At 31.7% G+C, this 20278-nt stretch overlaps 1 protein-coding gene across 1 annotated transcript in view; it reads right to left on the reverse strand.

The window, feature by feature from the left end:
• Positions 1 to 3836: 3836 nt before the first annotated feature.
• LOC129222522 (ubiquitin-protein ligase E3B-like) overlaps positions 3837 to 20278 on the reverse strand; it is a 73008-nt gene continuing 56566 nt past the window's right edge. Inside the window, exons 22-28 of the mRNA XM_054857034.1 lie at positions 20149 to 20256; positions 16954 to 17091; positions 13678 to 13802; positions 8040 to 8222; positions 6220 to 6331; positions 5900 to 5992; positions 3837 to 4410 (exon numbers count right to left, since the gene is read on the reverse strand). Of these exons, the coding sequence (XP_054713009.1) occupies positions 4219 to 4410; positions 5900 to 5992; positions 6220 to 6331; positions 8040 to 8222; positions 13678 to 13802; positions 16954 to 17091; positions 20149 to 20256 (951 nt within the window). The 3' untranslated portion in view covers positions 3837 to 4218. The remainder of the gene's footprint in view (positions 4411 to 5899; positions 5993 to 6219; positions 6332 to 8039; positions 8223 to 13677; positions 13803 to 16953; positions 17092 to 20148; positions 20257 to 20278) is intronic.

Raw genomic sequence — 20278 nt, forward strand, 5'->3', positions numbered from 1 at the left:
TGAAATTTTTTTCTAAATCATGCTGTATAGCAGCATCTACCAGGGCTACTAGTACCATCTCTTGGCCCAAGACAGAGGAGAGGTTCACCTACCATGTGTACTGGTTATCTCCAAATTTTTAATTTTGCCACTTACATCCCTTTGCTCACTGCCTCAAATGAGGGCTTACCAAACTTCTATGAAAATGCAGAATAACCTTCTTAGATTTGTTTGAAATAGATCTATTGATGAATCCAAGGATTCTTTTGGCTTTGTTACTTGCAATGCTGCACTGTTGACTAAACTTGAAATCCTGATTTATTAAGACATCTAGATCAATAAGATTTTCTGCCTGACTAATAACTGAACCCTGCAAATAAAAACGTACGCTTATTTCCAAGACCTAAATATAGCACTAGATTTTCACAATCTCATCAAATATGTCAGTACTGATACTGGATTTGGCATCGTATTTTTTGTGCCGAAATGGGGGACAGCTAGTCGTCAATATAACACTCTGAATGCTTTATGTTGAAATTTAAACTGCATTCTTCCAATGCAGTAGCATAATTTCAAAAATGAAATAATAACAGATTTGCTAAAAATTTAATTTATTGATCGCAATTTCTTAAAAACATACTTCACACAAAAATAGCCTTCTAAAATAAAGATACGTTTTTAAAGTGATATGAGCATTTTGTTACAAAGGTTAATTCATAATGGCAAAATATGAGGAACTATTACAACAAAAATGAATATTTTTGATTATGTTTTAACAAATGAAAATTAGTTTACAGATCAAATATGACAACACACTGAACCATATCATATTACTAGAAAGATCCATGATGAGCTAACTATTTGGATTATTAATGCATTGGCGCCAATTTTATACCAAACAAAATTTGTAGCATTATTGCATTAAAAGATTAAAACAATTGAAAACACTTTTATTAGTGAAACACCTTTTAAACTGTAGTGCTAAAAAAACCATTTTAAATAGAGAAATTAATAAAAAATATTTTTTTTTTTGCTGCAATAAAAGACAGATAATAGTACAAGATTATAGCATTCATTGTAGAGAGGAATATAGATGTGACAGAAAACCAGGAAATGTTGAGATAATTTGCATAGTATTACCATTTCTAAGGAACTCTGGTTATTATTACTGATTACAAATTTTGAGTTTATGTTAATGTATTATTTTAATAATATAGTGTAAAATTTCAGGACACAGAAATTTATATTTTAAGTACATAAAAATATAATGTAACAGGTGTTAAGAAATGTTTTAAAAACAAAAGTTAAAACGTTAAGTCCAACAGCAATTTTAACCTTAGTAATGTTTTTAACAGCCTTAAATATAAACATGTTATCTTCATTTATTCAATTAGTTACCATGTTTTCAGCAATTTTTCAGAAATCATTCAAAATGTAATTTTGAAATTCAATTATATCATTAGATTCAGCTTAAAAAACACTATGTACAGCATATCAACCTCCCCCAAGAGGGAGTGCTGTGTGAATAGCTGTGGGGATACAAGGGTAGTAGTGGTATTGATTAGTAGCAGTAAACGTTCTATTTTGATACAATGGCATGGTGCAGTGAGCAACATTGCATGCTGTGAAGGAGTATACAGTGAAACCTGTGTATAACAATACTGTCTATAACAATAAACCTGTCTATAACGATATTTTCCATGGTCCCAGCAAAATGACAGCATAATTAATCAAACTGTCTATAATGATAACCAGTCTATAACAATATTTTTTCAGGTCCCAACAGTATCGTTGTAGATAGGTTTCACTGTATTCGCAATGGTGGTCCCCTTGATTACTATCCCCTACCGAGCATTTCATATTCAGTTTGAACTTGGATCACATAAAACTGCTTGAGATAGAAAAACTATTTGCATGTAGGGACAAGCTTTAGATTGTAGTAACTGCACTGAAAATAAAATGGACTAGCAAAACTCAGACTGAACAACGTAAAAAAGTGTGGTTCATGTGACAGCTCCCCTCCAGGAAGCCCCATATCACATAAACATGCAATTGCACAGTGATTTTTTGATAGGAATGCAAGAAAAATCCTCAAGTGATCTTTACAACATGAGTAGTTTTTCTTACCGAACAGAATCACGACAACCAGGATGGAACTGAATGTGAAATGCATGCTAAGCAGAATTAAAAGAACTACCATAATGAATATCTTCTTCCATGGTCGCCCATATGCAAAGTTGCAAGGGGGGGGGGCTCAAATATTTTCCCCGTGGTTTAGCTGGATATTTTCCCCGTACAAATTGATTTCAGGACAGATTAGAGTCATTAAAATTTGACATTTTTGATAACTTATTCATTAATGGCTGGAGAAGAAATGTTTTTACATTTTTGCAAAGAAAAAAGTATTAAAAGCAAGGAAGTTCTAATTCCAAGGGGGGGGGGGGCTTGAGCTTTCCTGTATTGGCACCCTTGTCTTCTTCCACAACACACGATGATGCTCACAAGGACATGCCATTGAGACCACTGCAAGTGGCATATACACAGCTTTCAAATGATACCATTTCTGCCCTACCACAACTTACGCAGCGCCCTCTCCAAATACTGGAGGTTGATATGCCGGACCATGTGCAATTGAGACAAGGGAAGATCGTTCATATAATGTATATTTGGCATTGAATTGGTCAAGCATTATACGGTTTTGCTATGGGAATGTCAGTCAGCTAGCTGCTCATAAAATTAACCAGCAAACACATTTTTTCCTTTTAACTAAGATTTTTTTTTGAATAAAAATAATCAAGATTTTCTTGACATTAACAACAATGACATGCAGCATCATGTACTCCATACACACACATATTTGAAGAACAACTTTTTAATTTCACTGTTTAAAAAATATCGATTTTTGCACTCATGTATTTTTATTTTTGTGCATGTAATTATGTAATCCTATTCAAATACCTTGCAACTTGTGTAATATCAATATGCAATTGTTGAACGATGAAGGATTATGTTATGATATAAAATTTGAAGTGAAAGCAAAAAACATAATAAGAAAAATTCTTAAAGAAAACAGATAACGTATGTTACTAAAAAGAGAATTCATTTCATGAAACGAACATATTTATGTATAGTGAAGGTTTTTTACTCAATGTAAGTCAACATGAGTAGAATTTTAAACTGCATTATTCAAACAATTTTGGTGCTTGAAATCATATCATGCCAAACAAAATAATTGTTGTTTCAGTAATATCATCCCACTCAATATCATTTAACCACATAAATTACACTCAGCCCGTTTTGACTAAATAATAGAAAACAAATATTTTAAATAATTTCTTCTTGTAATTTTTTTCAGTTAAAAAGCTTTAACAAAGATTTTACTAACTACAGATTTTAGTAACTAAAGTATAAGACAAAAATTGAGCAAAGTAAATAAAAACAATCAATATTAAAAAAAAAAGTGTATATCTTATAGGTGCTCTAAGTTTTGGAAATGAATATTTAAATCTTTTATTAATTCTTTTCAATTTAAATTTTGCTTACATATGAGATAGATATTGAAAAGTTTCTTTGGTATCTTTTCAAATAATTTCCTAATTAAACTATATACATACTTTACAACACATTTTCTTTCAACAATAGAAAACATTTTTAATTCAGAAATGCTTCATAGAAGTATGTCAATAACTGTCAACATAAAAATTTAAAATCACAGTCATAAAATTTTTTAAAAACAAATCTACAATCAAAGATAAACAATATATGACACTGTAGTGCAAACAAGAATGCCAGCAAACCTTTTACACTACATTTTTAAAAATCCGACATAAAAAAAAAAATGATAAAGGTTAAAATATTCTAATTTGCCAACAGATTACAGAACCATTCATGTTCAAAGAGTAACATTTACATATATATATACAGATATTTTCAAAAATATGCATCTTACAGGCAAAAACAAAACATGAGAAACACGAAAACATTTCAGCAAATTGCAAATTTATTCATGGGCATAAATATCTGAAAGTTAAAACAGCCTAGAGTGTGATTTCCTCAATGAACAAAAGAATTTTTAAACTTTTCTTGACATGTATTTAAAAAAAAAAAATTCAAGAAATAACAGAATTTTTTTTTTCAGCAATATAAATAATAAAAATAACTTTTAGTGGAAATGTCTATTTACAGTGCCTTAATAGATGTGCATATTAAAGTGTGCCTACAAGAAAATTCAAGGTGTTATTACGAAAGTTCAAAGCCTGTATTGCATGCAATTGCATAACGAAGCTTTTCTCTTAGAGTACTCTTTTTCTGATAATTTGGAAGTTTCAAAAGATTAAAGCATGTAGAAGATGTGGGAAGGCGATTCACAGGATCCTTCTTACGAATGGTGAAGAAGCCACGAAGTACACTTCCAACAGTATCACCTGTGTCCTGCAAATAAAAAATATTTTATATGTTTCCTTTGCGAAACATATAAAATAATCCTTTGCGAAAATCCTTTGCGAAAACTTTACCAATAAAGATTAGTTATGCTACATAAGAGCAAATTTATTAATATAAGGAAGAATTATGGTAAACAATAAGTGCTTTCATTTTCTGTTATAACTATCTAAGATTAGAAATGAAACAAATTGCAAAAACTTCAAACAAAATTTGTAAACATACTAAGATATTAATCAAACAAGCAACAAACAAATTGAGTAAGCATTAAAATATGGCCACAAATCCTGGATTTGAAATCCATTTTAAATTACATAACAGTGTTTCCATTAGAGAAAAAAAAATGGGTGAGAAAATCTCACCCTTTGTTGAAATTAGAGTGAGATTCTTAAAAATTGAAAGATTGAAAAAAAAAAAAAAAAAAAAATCTTTATTCTGAAAAAGAATGCAACGTTTAAAGATAAAGTCTTACTACTCCCTTTTGTATCCTTGGTGGATTTTATTATATGATTCATATTCAAAATATGCCAGAAAATTCTCTGGTGCTTCATGGCATTCACTCTTTTAATAGATAAAATATATTAAGCTTACCATTTTTCATTTAACAAACAATGAGGAAATTTTTAATGAAACTTTCAATCAATTTATTTGAAGCTTATTAAATGATACATTAATCTTGTGAATATAGTACAATGCAAGTATCAATCTACTTTTTTGAAATTAATTCCTTTTTGATTGGTCCTTTTTGTTTGAATTTGAGTCACACCATTAAGAAACATGAAGTTGAATAGAAATATTTTTGAGAGAATGAAAACAAAGTACAATAAATAAATTCAATAACAGAAATGTAGTTTTTATATTCCTGTATGAAAATGGTCAGTTTTTGCACTCACTATTTTCGTTAAACTAAAAAAAAAAAAAAGAGAGCTAATATTTTCAAACGTTCATTTTTTCAAAATTTGGCATTTCTCATATTTTAAAAGTCCTTGTGGATTTTATAAAATGTGATTCAAATATTACAAATATTTTCCCTTGATATTAGGTTATGCACGTGTGTATTTAACTAGCTACATTTTAACTCTTATTTGCCTGATTCACTCACAATGAATCAATGAGGTAGTTTTGTAGAAAGGCTTAAGTCCTAGTAATATTTAATTCATTAAGTTTAGCAAAGATTTTGAAAAATAAAATAAAGGGATACTTATTTTTTCTGTGATTTTCTTGAAAGTGTTTATTGTTCAGAATTATTTCAAATGCAATGTACCAAAACTATTAAAGTTGTTACTTAAAAAAAATAGAATTGTTTAAGAATGTTTTTAAAACAAAAGATTTTATAAAATTACACAGGTACAGCATTAATGCTGTACACAAAATTATTACATGTTTTACCAGTTCAGTTACTATTTTAAAATTTTAATATATTACAAATGAAAATAAAGATTTAATGAACTGTATTTTAAAAATTTGTATTTTATTTTACCTGATCATCACTGACTTCCACACATCGAATAGAGAAGGCAGGCTCTAAATGGGCAAAACCCAAAAGTGGAGGCTTTGAACAGCTAGTAACAAACTAAAAATACACAAAAGAAATGCATATGTAAACATTAAATATTTTGTAAAGCAATTTATTCACAATGAAGCAAAGCAATCTTAACAAAAATGAAAATTTCAAATGAAATACTGTACTTTAATCATTTGAATAGGTAAAGAAAAGTTACATAACAAATATGGAATGTAAAATAAACCAAGGAAAAAGAAACTTATTTTAAATTATGCTATAAAGAAGATAGTCATTACTTTTAAAAACATTCGATGTTCTTCTTGAGAAAAATCTTTTTCAAGTACATCCCAAAGCCAATTTATAACTCGGTGATTATTATGGAAGCCTCCAAAATACTTGGTATGTTTTCTATGAAAATAAAAGAATAAAAATGTAATTGACAATACACAAACAATAAAATACAAATAGATAATATAAGACAGAACTATACAAATAGAAAATTGAACATCAACAAGTAATTAAAGCCTAGTATATACAGTGAAGCACCATTTATACTTTTCTGAAGGGACTGTATAATAAAAGTTTATAAATGAAAAAAACATATAACAGGTATACGTTAATGTGTATTCAACTTTGCAGTCTGCAGGGATCAAATTAAAAAACGTATAATTGATAAAAACGTATAAAAGAGAAAAGTTTAAACGGTGCTTCACTGCATAAATATTTCCAGGTTTAGAATGATATCCTTATGATAAGATATTTTTAAGAAAACATAGAAAAATAATCTAAAGAACTTTCCTGAAATTAAATAAAAAAGAAAAGAAAAAAAGAACTGTGATGTCAATTTTTTATATTTTAATTAAATTGAATTTTGCATTAGCCAATTAAAAAAATTTTCAGAAATTTCATACCTTGCTTTAGTATAAGAAAATGCATGTTAAACTTGGTTCTATAGATAATAATCAAATGTATCGCATTCAAGCACACATCTAGAAGCAGGGGTGGGCACAAAATTCACCTTAGACTGACAGACTGACAAATTTAAGGCCAAATATTACCAGGGGACATTCCAGGTTTTTGTTTTTAAGTAAACATTTTGTGAAGAAAAAAAAAAGGCATTTTTATGTCAAAAAAAAAAAAAAAAAAAAACTAGTTTTAGGACATTTTTCTATTATTTTGTGGAATAAACCTGTCATATTGTAAAGAGCACGTCAAATTTAATTTGAAACCCCTTTGGCTTAAAGGACTTCACTGGGGTTGACTTGGAAGAAGGTTTTATTATTATTATTATTATTTAAATTGATGTTTTGCTTTAAAATGAATTGATTGAGTTTAAAAGTAATGAGAGAGGTTTTTTTTTTTAAATGCAATTTTGTGAAAGGTCTAACTTTAAGATATGAAATTTTGTAAAGGGACAGCTTTTATGATGAAGAATTTTGTGATGGGGCTTTTGTTATTCATAATACAATGTTATTCATACTCCTCTCATGTGCAGACATGAAAAAATTGTCCAAAATACCTCGTTTTAAATTCTTCATGTAAAAAAGAATTAATGATGGATAAAAGGATCAGAATAAAAATGTGAAACATTGCAGGAGGACTCTTATGTACAGTAAACATCGTAAAAAAAGTCGTATTTTTTTTTCTTAGATTCTGTATAATTAACATTTGAAAATAATTACTCCAGTCATTTCCCTTTCATGATGTTTGATAAATCATAGTTCTTACAAATGAAAAATTTTTTTTAGAGAATTTAATTACTTCAGATTCTTAATATTTATAAGGCCTGATAATACTCAGAACAATCATAAGAAACACTGATCCTCATAGAACACAATGATGAAATATTAAACATAGAATATCTTAAATAAAGTAGGACTTAATATGTAAGTTATGCAAGTTAAAATTTTTATCCTGTCAGAGTTTGAAAAATCACACAAAAAACCTTTGAATATACATATACTTGAGTTTATGATTTTAAATTTTTATGAAATTTTAAATGACATATTTTAACAGTTTTGCAAGAAGAAATGAGCACTTGTTGTCTTGTAAGATTTTAAAATAATACTGAAAATATTTTTTGAAGCAGATATAAGATTAATGTAGAAAACCATACCTTAAATCTGCTAAGTCAATTGGTGTATTGTCACCAGAAATCAAGCGTTGCAGTTCTGGAGTAGAAAACATTGTCAACCAGTCTGGATTAACAATGGATCTAAAGCCTCTAATAAATGCATTTGTTTGATCGTGTATTTGAATATGCATTCGAAAGTGGGCCATTAAATGAATATAACTAATCCTGGAAAGAAAAAAAGTACAATACACACAATAAGTATAATTTTTTTTTTCTAAAAACAAGTTTTTGTTTTTGAAGTAGGATATTTAATATCACTCTACACCTTAAAATTCTAAACAGTAACATTAGTTTATTTAATGTTTGGTATCAAAGCTAATAAAAATTATTTTTGATCCCTCCCCCCCCCCCCAGAAAAAAAGTATGAAATTTTTTGATTAAAAATGCAAAAAAAGAAATGTGCGATTTGTTGATGTCAGTCACATGCTTGGCTTGGACAAGAACAAATTGGTGGCAAGCAGACAATGAATGTGAATACTATTAGTTAACTTCTTTTTTATTTCAAAGAAAATTCCCAACAGAGCCCATAGTGGCAAACCTTCTGGCAACCTGTTTGTTTACTTTCAGTTCATCTTTTCCATAAATGCAGAGTAAATAGTTTATGCTTTCTTTAAAAAAAAAGGCTTGATTTGAGATTTTTTCAAAAAATATGTGTTGACATTTATTTTCGAGATTAAACGCAATTTCAAACTTCATGATTAAGTTTTTTTTCTTGCTTTTCTAAAGTGATGTGCCCACTGAACACTTAAGTTGTATCTTTTATGGGGAATGAAGTGTACAAACAAAGTGTAGTTACAAATTCTTAAAGCGCAATGGACGAAAAAAAAAAAAAAAAGATACACATGTTCATGAACCACAAAAGATAACTATCCAATTATACTTAAATTTCAGTTTCAAGAAATGAAATGGATAAAATTTAATGCTCTAAAATGTTTCTTAGTAAAAGCAATGAACTATAACCAGCAATATTCCAACTCATAAAGATCGATCACTCTGGTAGAAACCTGTGTTAAACGCTTTATAAGCCTTGTCGGTGAAAAAATTGCTTGAGTAATTGCAAAAGCAGTAAATTGCTAATGCAGATGCCACTGCATTTACGTTGAAAATTGGCGTCTCCTCACTCTCTCCTCTGAGTGAAAATGCTGAAAGGAAGTAATTAAGCCTCAAGCCCTTTTCTGTAGGGACCGCCGTGAATTTTAGGGAGAAGGGGGAAAAATCTTATTTGCCTGGTCTTCACAAAACGGGCGATTCCTTAAGCGATGGAACTGTACATTTCGTTGAAAAGTTTTATTGTTCCATTAATAATTTCTTCAGTTGAATAATTAGCAATTGTATTTCTTGTGAACTAGAATTAATGTTCCTAGAATTAAATAAAAACTTTAACGTGTTATATTGAATAGAAAACCTGCATTTTCTAGCCACTTTAATGTTTTGAATTGCGTTTTTAAAATTATGTTCATATTTGCCAGAGTCATGTTTGTCTACACAAAAAAAAATGTTCCCGAGAGCCTCCACGGGAAGGTATGGTTGGTCTTCACTCTCTAACCCCCCCCCCCCCCTCTTCTCTCTAATGAATTCGATGATAAGACTTTATTAGGCGTATAAAGGATTTTTCATCTCTCATTAATGTACCTAGATTTTTTTTTCTTGCTGGATAAGTTAATACCAAAAAATATTATTCTGCAGCAATAGACTTTACAATCTTGTACAGTTGAACCTTGATATCTCGAACCTTCTTATCTTGAAACCCTTGATGTATCGAAAAAACATTTATCCCCTGCATTTTCTATAAAAACCCTTGATATGTCGAAATTTTTGCACAGAAGCAAGTTACAGTTGTCATTTTTCTTTAGCAAAGAATCTTTGTGCATATTTCTCTTGAACATGTTGTCCACTTTGAGGAAAGGGGGTTACTTTTTGGCCAGTCAGTTTTCAAGTGAAAATGGAAAATGCGTTCCTCATTTTCATCATTCTGCTTGTGTGGAGCTACTAGTTGAAGATAAGAATTTTTAAATTTTTAGGTGAAAAACCAAGTTGAAATTGTTGTTCATTTCAAAATCTCTTCCTGTGCACTTTAGACAATTATAAAAATTCAAATCTAGTAAAATCGGGAGAGCTCTCCTGAAATTTTTTTAAAATTGTCCCTGAAAAGTCCTAAAGCACAACTTTTAACGTTTTTTTTTAAACTCTAGATTTTACTAGAAATCTTTCTCCTCGCTAGAGTCGATTGGTGACTCTAGCGAGGAAACTTTTTGAAACTGAAAACCAATAAGTTGCAGGACATCTTTTATGCCATCTAGACATAGATGGAATTGTAGCCATTCTGCCTCAGAAAGGTTTGGAAAATAAAAAAGTGGAAAATTGCGATTCCCCTGAGAGTCAAACATATTTGAATGACGAACTAAAATTTTGTAATTTTCCCCCTTTACAGCAATTTTTTCTAATTAAAATCCCGAATGAACTGCCCGGTTTCAGATCAGATAGGACAGCGCTCTTGCACTGGGAAGCAAATTTAAATGTGGCTCCAAAACAAAAATCCAAAAGGAAGCCATGACCTCCTTGACGAGACTGAAGAAGGCTTAAAATTGCGTTTCTAGGACTTAAATTTTGGAAAATTTCGTTTGTTGAACCACCAATCTTAAGGACCCAATCAAGTCTCTGATTTACCCCTTCCACCTTAACTTAATGAAACATAGCCGAAAAATGTTGGCTCTAAAATCCAAAATGTGTTTTCAAAGAACAGTTTTTCCTAATGTCATTAAAAATTGCTTAATGACATTTTTCGGATTTGTTTTTCGAAATTTTTCAATGGAGGGCCCCAAAATCCATTCCCATACATTACTACCAAAGACAGTCTCAATTAGCGTCTTTAGGGAGGCCCCAAATCCCAGCATTTCTCACTTAACCTTTTGGAAAACAAACTAAAATTGCGTTTTTCAAACATCAGTTTCAAGAACTTTCGAAGAAGGACCCCGGATCCCCCTTTTCTCCAACCCAATCACTATAACTCAAAATTTTGTTTTTAGACGGTTCTGTGGAGCCACAGAACCTTTCCTGCCTAAACTAGCCTGAAATTGACTTCAGCTTAGAAAAACAATTTGTGATGACACACTGAACACCCGCCCACTCTTAGTTTCATCGTTATCAAACAATGCCTAAAATACGATTTTGGGACTTCAATTTCTAAAAAATTCTGGATTCGAACTGCCTGGCTTATGTAAATTTTCACGGCTCTAGGGCGTACCCATCAATCGTCGAGGTTCACAAAAGTCAATAGTTGTATTTATTAAGTATTAATATTGAAAAATATCTGAAAGATCCGCTGAAGCTTCCCAGTTTCGCTAACGTCACCAAAGATAGTATAAAATTGTGCTTTTAGAAATATCCATTTGGGAGTCCCAAAACCTTTACTTCCCAAAAATAGCCCATAATGGATTTAAGTTCCGAAAAATATTTCGGTTCGGAACATTTTCACGTTATCCCTATCGTTTTCAAATATAGCCAAAAATAAGTTTTTGAAACAATAGTGCCAAGAAACTCCTGGAGGAAGGCCACCAGATCCCCTACTGTAAGCAAAGACAACCTAAATTTGCGTTTTAAACTTCAATTTCGAAAACTTCCAATGGAAGACGATTGAATCTCCCTTTCTCTAGCAACCTCAACAAAGGTAACCCAAAATTGCGTGTTTCCAGCTTCTCCAAAACTCCAGTTTCAGAAAATTTTCGGGAAGAGCGCCGATCCTTCCTAAGTTACGCTCACCAAAAATAGCTTCAAATTGATTTCAATTTAGAAAGAACTTTAGGAAAGAACTCCTTCTCCTGAAGTCTCGAAAAAGTTCCTAAAATTGCGATATTCGACGTCAATTTTGAAAATTTCTCCATGCACCTTGAATATATCCGACTCTTTTGTACTTGCAACCGAACACAACCAAAGATGAACTAAAACTATTTTTCATACACCAATTTCGATAATCTTCTCGGAGCAATCCTCCCTCCTCCGTCCTTCTTCTGATGTCACTGAAGACAAACTATAAAATGCGTTTTTACGACTAGTAAATTTTGGCATCTATTACTTTCTTCAAAGATATAAATTGTACCTAAGGAATTTCTTACTATAAAACTTTTCTTCCTTTTTATAAGTTCATCATTCTTCTGTTTTTTTTTTCAAAATTAGAACTTGTTATGGAAGTTAGAAGAAAGATTTATATGGACATTAAAGATTAGTAAAAATATGCAAATTACTTTCGAGGGGCAGAACATTAAATATTTGCACGTGGGCGGCCGACACCCTAGGATCAGCCCCGGTAAGGGACTACAATAGGTCTGAGGATCTCATTCCTACTTTGACGAGCAGTCAGATTTCCATTCGGAATGACATGCAGATCGGTGCGCCCATCAATGGAGATGCCAGCATATACCATCGCACTTCCACAACCAAATCTGGCACTTTCGCGCATGAACAATGGATTGTTTCTAGTGCCACGCTCCCTCCAGATGAAAATACGCCTTTATCAGGATGAAGACAAGAACGGGAGTTGTCTGAGAAAAGAATACTGCTCCATTCATTTGGTCTCCAACTCAGATGCTCTGTTACCCACTCCCTGCAGCGCAAAGATGCCTCACAGATAATGTGACACACACAATTAGTAGACGAGCATACAGACTTACAGTGTGAAGGCAATTTCGACAGTTTGTGTCGAAATTGTGGTGCCAGTACTCGAGCAAAGGTGTCGTTGTCGTGAAGTGACATTCATACTTTGGCACCTTAGAATCGTTAAAGCTAAATACCGCCTTCATTGAGTGTTGTTGACCGTCTGCTACCTTGTTCTGATCTTCAGCCAGCATTTCCAGTGACTAAAAAATGTTTCTATGTCCTAGAAATCACATTTTGCAAAACTTGTGTTTGGCTCCCCTCTAGCCTGCCAACCACTTTAGAAGCTTCTGATTCTGTTAAATAAATTCGTTGAGGCATCGCACTCATCGTTACAATGCGCTTACTAAATGTCGGTTCATGTTTTCTGCATTGTCTTACAATAAGTTAAGAGCAAAATCTCATTCGCTGCCACTAAAACGTCATCTTCGATGTCAAACGTCATCATCGACGTCAATTTACATACTGCGATGTTTGAAATTAAGAAAATTTTGTATTTCTGACACCCTTCTTCGATTCTATGCAAAAACATATTTGCTAATACCTTTTTTAGTACAAGACTTACAATATCCTTTAATTGTTTTGAGCAGTGTATTTTGCGTTCAAATCTTTGGATACAAAAGGCTTTCGAAGTTCCAATACCACAGGGGGCCAAAGTTTAAATCTGTCCACTGTCTCTTATCCCCTAACTAATTCATGCCCCTCGGTTTTCTTGGAATTAAGGAGCTGAAGGCAATGGCAACTCCTCCGCCAAGTCAGCTGTTCCTAATGGTTGACTTTTGTGTGTATTATAAGTTCCGTTTCTAAGGTTACTTTCTAGGTGGAACATAAAAATTGGTCACAAAGTGATTGTTCTTCCCCCTTCTAACTTCCTTGCTATAACTATAGTTACATTTAACAGTTTCAAAAGTAATAACAATAAAAGAAACAGTGCCATAATGTTAAAGAAAGTAACTGACAAAGAACATACTTATTTTCATTGCTGACTGGAACGGCTTTGCCTCCAGGTATAAGCTCATGAGTTACCAACTGCCCCATACAATCTTCATCAATAGAAAATGTCAAGTCAAGGTCATGCAAGTCACCTGTATAGTGCTAGAAACAAAATTTGAACAATTAGTACAGCAAGAAGTAAAAATTTATTCAGTCATTATAATAACAGCATTTAAAAAAAGTAGTAAAGTCATATTTCTGAAACAACCATATGTTAAACATTAGATTGATACAACTGTACTGTATGACCACGGTTGCTATAGAACTGGCAAACTTCCAGTTAAGACAAGTCTATCTGAATCAGGGGGTAAATAAAAGGTTAGTGCTTGTGGTTCATTCATTTCAATGTGCTTCTGCTTAATTTAGAAACTAACACACATCTGTAAAAGATGGCATCCCTAAAAACTAATGTATGCGTCTATTTCCGCCTGTAAAATAGATGTTAGCCTTTCCATCTCATTGGTGGTCAGACAGTTTTATAGTTTCAAACTATAAAACATGAATAGCAATCATTTTAAAAAGTAACATTCCATTACACTCAAAGTATAGTTCACATGCAGGCTTGGAATACATTTCTAGAAAATGTAATCGATTACCATTATGATTACGAGCCTGAAAATTAGGAGATTACAACTACGATTTTGATTATAATCCTCAGTCAAAACGCAATTATGATTACAGCGAAGATTTGATTTTGTAAAAAATGTAATCAATTACAATTATGATATGCCAATTGTGATTTTATATACAAATTACAGACTCGTGTGGGCGAAACAAATACAAACACACAGAGATACACACTTATATATAATATATATATATATATATATATATATATATATATATATATATATATATGTATATATACATATATATAGAGAGAGAGAGATAGATATGATATAGATTTAATTCTCATTGCATATTTGTGATAACAATGTCATAGTTAAAAAAAATTATGGTTTTTTTGATTTACTAATATTATAGAGATGACCAGTTCCTATTTATCACACAGGCACCGGGGCTCGTGCCCTGGGCAGGAATGCAAGAAATTTCTAACGGGCCAAAAACTATTCCACTATATTATCTTTTTTTTTATAATCCATGCCAACATACATAAGATTTTTACAGGAAGAAAATAAACTAACATTTAATTCCTGATTTCGTAAGTCTTAAATTGAAATTGTTCAAAAATGTCAAAAGAAAAAAAAAACATAAGGACAATCAAATGTGAAAGAGCACTTGCAGGCTTTATAAGGGTTTGGTGGGACCTGACTGATACCACGGTGGTGTTAGTTCTAATTGGTCGCACTTTTAAAAATCTGAGTGCGAAAGGGCCCGTAACATTTGAAAACACACGTGTTTGTACTTCTGTTATTATTCTCTTTCCCAGGCGGCAGCTTCGCTTGTTTGCCTGCCATTGACAGATGAAAAGGAAAATCGATGACCAATCCTAAAATCCAGGGAGACATTGTGTGTTGTCGTTCCTGTCAAAGGCACCTACGGGTTACAAACCACATAGGGCGGATAGGACTCATTTATTACTCTCATTTACAAACTGCCTTTTCTTCCACCACTATACAACAGGGCCTAAGGCTCTGACTAAAAAGCTTGAAGTCATGCGGTCATGTTTATTTTGAACTCATATTTTCTCTGTACCATTGTAGAATTGCAACTAAAATTTTCACTTTCAACAAGTCAAGCTTACACGATCACAAGGCTAAATTACAATTAATTGAATTTGTATTACAGTTATCACTATTCAAGAAACACTTGACTAAAAGTACAATTACAAGATTACGAGAGTCCCATAGCCAGATTATGGCTATGATTACGATTACACAAAACTGTAATCGATTACGTGGATTACAACTACATAATCGAAGATTACTCCAAGCCTGTAAGAAAACAATGCATCATTGGTTGAATAAAGATTATAATTTAGTCAGATATGAAATATTAAATAATGATGAAACTGTAGAGGAACAGAAAAATGACCTGGATCTCACAGCTGACCAGAGAAAAATTCGTTCTGAGAGGTGTTATGACAAGATTTTCTTGATGACTTGGAACAAGACAGTAAAAAGTTATGATTGAAAACAAATCTAGAGAAATTTTCACAGCACCGTTTGGAGAAATGCCATGAAAAGACGAACAACACAAATTTACTGACATTTTTTAAGAAGTAATAAATTCAAAAAGCACTACCTTTTGAAATACTAATCCCACTCTTTTAATTTCGCATAGATAACAAATGGTTTGGTTTTTGATATCCAGGCATTTCCATTTCTCATTCATATTTGACGATTTAAAGTCTACTGCATACTGAATTTTTGTCTTCTGAAGTTCTTCAGTCTCATGTTCTTATTCAACCACTTGATCATCAAATTAATCCAACTGATCACAGTTCATGAACATAGTTGAAAATTCACCAGAGAGTTCCTTTCTTCTCTTTCTTTTTGGATTCATTTTAACTTTGAATTATTATTTGTAATTTGATTCTCTCAAACCCAGTGGCTTAGTGGTAGCGCTTAGCGCTTTCATGCCACAGACCTGGGTCTGTGATGAAAGACCCAGGTGGAAGTGACCCTAGTCTTTGATCCCTTTAGTGGGTCGATAAAATAAGCACTCATTGTGCTTGGGAACAACCCTGGGGGTTCTGCGTTTGACCGACCACCTGAACAAAACATTTACCTTTCCCCCCAGAGACTTCTGTCATGAAAACTAAGATAAGTATAGTACACCTTGGCCTCCATGGGCTGTTCTACCACTAAATTTAGTTAGTTTGAGTCTCTCAAGCTATATCCATATATGTTTTCCGATTCTGGTGTGATCTGTGCTAAAGTGCAAACTTTGTATATGTCTCCAGGGATATACATTTCAATGACTTCCGTTGATTCTGTTATATCCGAGGATCATAACAGGTATTGGAAAATTTCCGGTTTACAAAATTTTAATTTACAAATATTTATTTCAGTTAAACATAAATAATAGATCAACTTTCCAGTTATATATCTCATATTTTTCTGCTAAACACTTAGAATAAATAGTTCTTAAACAACTAAACAGAATAATTCATAAGTAAACAGTTTTTGTGATGGTGAAAGCTTTAAATATATTATTTAAAGCTTTTAAAATCAGATGTGTGTTTTTATCATTATAATATGCTGTATATCATACCACAAGATACATTTTAAAAATCGAGTATGAAACTGCTGCTTATATAAGTTACATGAAGAACATAAAACATAGATACCTTGATGTAAGTCAAACTTTTGTACAACTCAGGATCTAAAGAAGGTAATTCATCAATAGAGCTGTATAAAGCACTGTGTGTATGACCCAAAACTTGACTCAGAAAGAATGAAGCAAATGGCACATCAACCACTATGCCCTATTTAATAACAATATTATATCGAAAGAACTTATAAATTAATTAAAACAAATTAATAATAATAATAAGTAATAAGAAAATAAAAGTCAGGGAAAAAACAGTTAGAGCAATTAAATTACAATTTCTTATTGAACTCGATAAAAGAGGAAATAATGCTGGCATCACACAAAGGAAAGGAAGTCTATAATGCAATTAAGCATCTATTTATTTATAAATATACAAAAGTTTATATTTTACAAGCAGTTAATTATCATGAGCCTCATTCAATAAACAGGAATTCATTTGCAAATTATTCTGAAAATTCATCTATTCTGAAATTCATGTTAAAATATTTTTTATTGATAAAATGTTTGGCTACTAAAATTAATGAGACCGTAGTTGTAACAAGTACATTCAAAATAAGGAAGTATAAATAACATCACTAAATGTCATTTTATAGGAATCAAAGAAATATTAAATACTCGCATGACCAAAAGTTAGGCACAGAAAGAAAAATATTAATTTCTGAAAGCCGATATGAATTACAGAAGCTGCAATTTTCTGCAGAGGCAGTGGAGGATTTTCCATGTTGTAAATGTCGTAATTGTGAAGGGTCTCTAAGAAATAAGGGCTTCAAAAGGGATCCAAAACTGCATGTGAAAAGATATTCACGTTAGCAAGGGGCCCCTTAATTTCATTGTGATGCGCACCCAAATTTGAATCTGCCGCCGATCAGAAATAGAGTGTGATTGATGAATTTATTGATCTGTGCATAATTTTTGGAAACGAGCATATCTTAGAAAATAGTTTCATCAAGCAATTATGTTAATTAAAAATTGCTTGATGTAAACTATTATATTAATGTTGATAATTATATTAATTAATAATACAAATATTCAAATGCTAAATTTTGCCATGCCATGAAAGTCTTGAAGACCAGATTTTACAGTCGGACCCTGATTTAGCAAACCTTTATTTAATGAATTTTTGCAATTTAGCAAATTTTTATATTCTTACGACTAAAATGAAGGCAAAATCCCCTGTTTAACGAATAATAAACCCCGATCTAACAAATTATTTGAACATCCGGAATTTTTTTTTTCATTATTTTGAGTTAGAAAATACTGGATTGTTTTCCAAATGACATATCCATATTGTCTGAAGCAGAAAAAGAACTTTATTGGAATCAGCAGTTTTTGAAGCGCGAGGGGCAACCAATGAATAGCGATTCTGATGCAGAAAGCGATAATGAAACTCCCATTAAAACTTACTTTTTCAAATGAATTACATGACGTGGAAAATAAAAACCTATCTCATGCTTCATGCAGCAGGCTGTAAATGACACAGTATTTTCTTCTCTCCATCATGTCGAAAGAGAACTATTTCGAGTCAAGTATCAAGGAAATTTGTCAAAGATCTATAACTCAGTGCTTTAAAACTTCAAACTAAATAGTGTGTGATAATTTGTGGATTGCTGAACAAAAAGTGTAAACTTTCTTCTTTTGGATATTTATGCGCAGTCGCTTATTAGGGCTTCTTGATAAAGTAAGTCCAATATTTTTTTCACACCCCAATATTACGAATAACCCTGATTTAATGCATAAAAGTTTTGGTCCCGATGAATTCGCTAAATCGGGGTCAGACTGTATAAACATAAAATAAATCTCTTTCTTGCAGGCTTTAAGAATTCATTAATTTAAAGAATGTTTTAATCTCCAATGATATATTTCAGTCGTTCTTAAAATTAAAACAAAATTGAGTGTGCGTGATAATTATTTAAGAATGAAGAGTTGAAAAATTTAAAACAAAAATGCATTAAAATTACTTTAAAGAAAAATAATGAATTAACTGTCAAATATAATCAATATAAACATTCTACAACTTAAAAAGGACTGACACTAAACAGTCGTACACAAAGGCGTCCATATGGGGGGGGGGTGGGGGCTCAAGCCCCCTCTTAGAAATTAGAACTTCTCGCTTTTAGTACTTTTTTCTTTGCAAAAATGTAAAAACATTTCTTCTCCAGCCATTAATGAATAAGTTATTAAAGATGACAAATTTTAAAAACTCTACTCTGCACTGAAATTGGTTTCCATGCTGAAAATATCCTGCTAAACTATTGGGAAAACATATGAGCCTCCCTTAAAATTTTGCCATGGTCATACAGAAAATCTTTAACTACAGTCTCAAAGTGCAAAGTTGTAGTTAAAATTTTACAATAAGTACTGCAAGTAAAGTCAAGTACTTTTTCTGATGAGATGTTTTCGAACAAACTGTAGAGCTAAATTACAGCAAAAATCCTTCTAATGTAAAATTAAAAAAAAAAAAAAAAATACAAAGAACTTTTTTAACACAAAAATTAACAGATGACCTTATAAGAAAGGTAAAATATACAGATATTAGAAATATTCATTTTATATGAAGCAAATTGTTTATAGAATAAAGCTCTTTTTCTGAATATTTTTTAATTATTTGTATATATATATATATATATATATATATATATATATATATATATATATATATATATATATATAAACCAATTTCTTACTTTGTGTAAAATATTAAGTACTTAAAAAAATTTATGAACTGAAAAAGGCTGTGAATCAAGCTATCAGTTATCTTGAAAATGGTTAAGTCTATGGAGAAATTTACTTTTCATCGCATTGAAGCTGACATCTGCCTCCAGCTCAGTCAGTCACTATTCCGCACTGAGGTGTTTTATGATAAACAAAATTGCAGTCTCTGGATGTGACAACCGGGCTGTCTAGTATATCGAATGTGCTTCTGCCTTAGGGCGGCAACATACTGTTTAATCTACTGGTACTTAATATTATATTTCTAGCATAGGCATACATAATAACATCAAGGGGGAGGGGGGCTAATGTCGGTTGACTGGTGTAAAATATTGAGGACAGGCACAAGAACTGGTGGATGCATAGTTCTCGGCTAAGCAATGTGCCAGTTGACTAATTGGGGGGGGGGGGGCTAAAGCTTTTTAGGTTCTGTTATAACTTTTGTCTGGCACGTACAACATATTCTTAATCATATGTAAGTTGCAGACAAACTAAGAAATACCTCATAAACAGCTTTACCCAGCATTTTCCCAACAAATTCAAACAAAGACAAATGATTTTCATGAATATAGGAAGTTGGAGAAGGAAAAAGCCTTTCTTCACTAGTTGCCTAAAAATAAAGCAAAAGTTAT

This window comes from Uloborus diversus, chromosome 5 (genome assembly GCF_026930045.1).
Source record: "Uloborus diversus isolate 005 chromosome 5, Udiv.v.3.1, whole genome shotgun sequence".
Taxonomy (NCBI): domain Eukaryota; kingdom Metazoa; phylum Arthropoda; class Arachnida; order Araneae; family Uloboridae; genus Uloborus; species Uloborus diversus.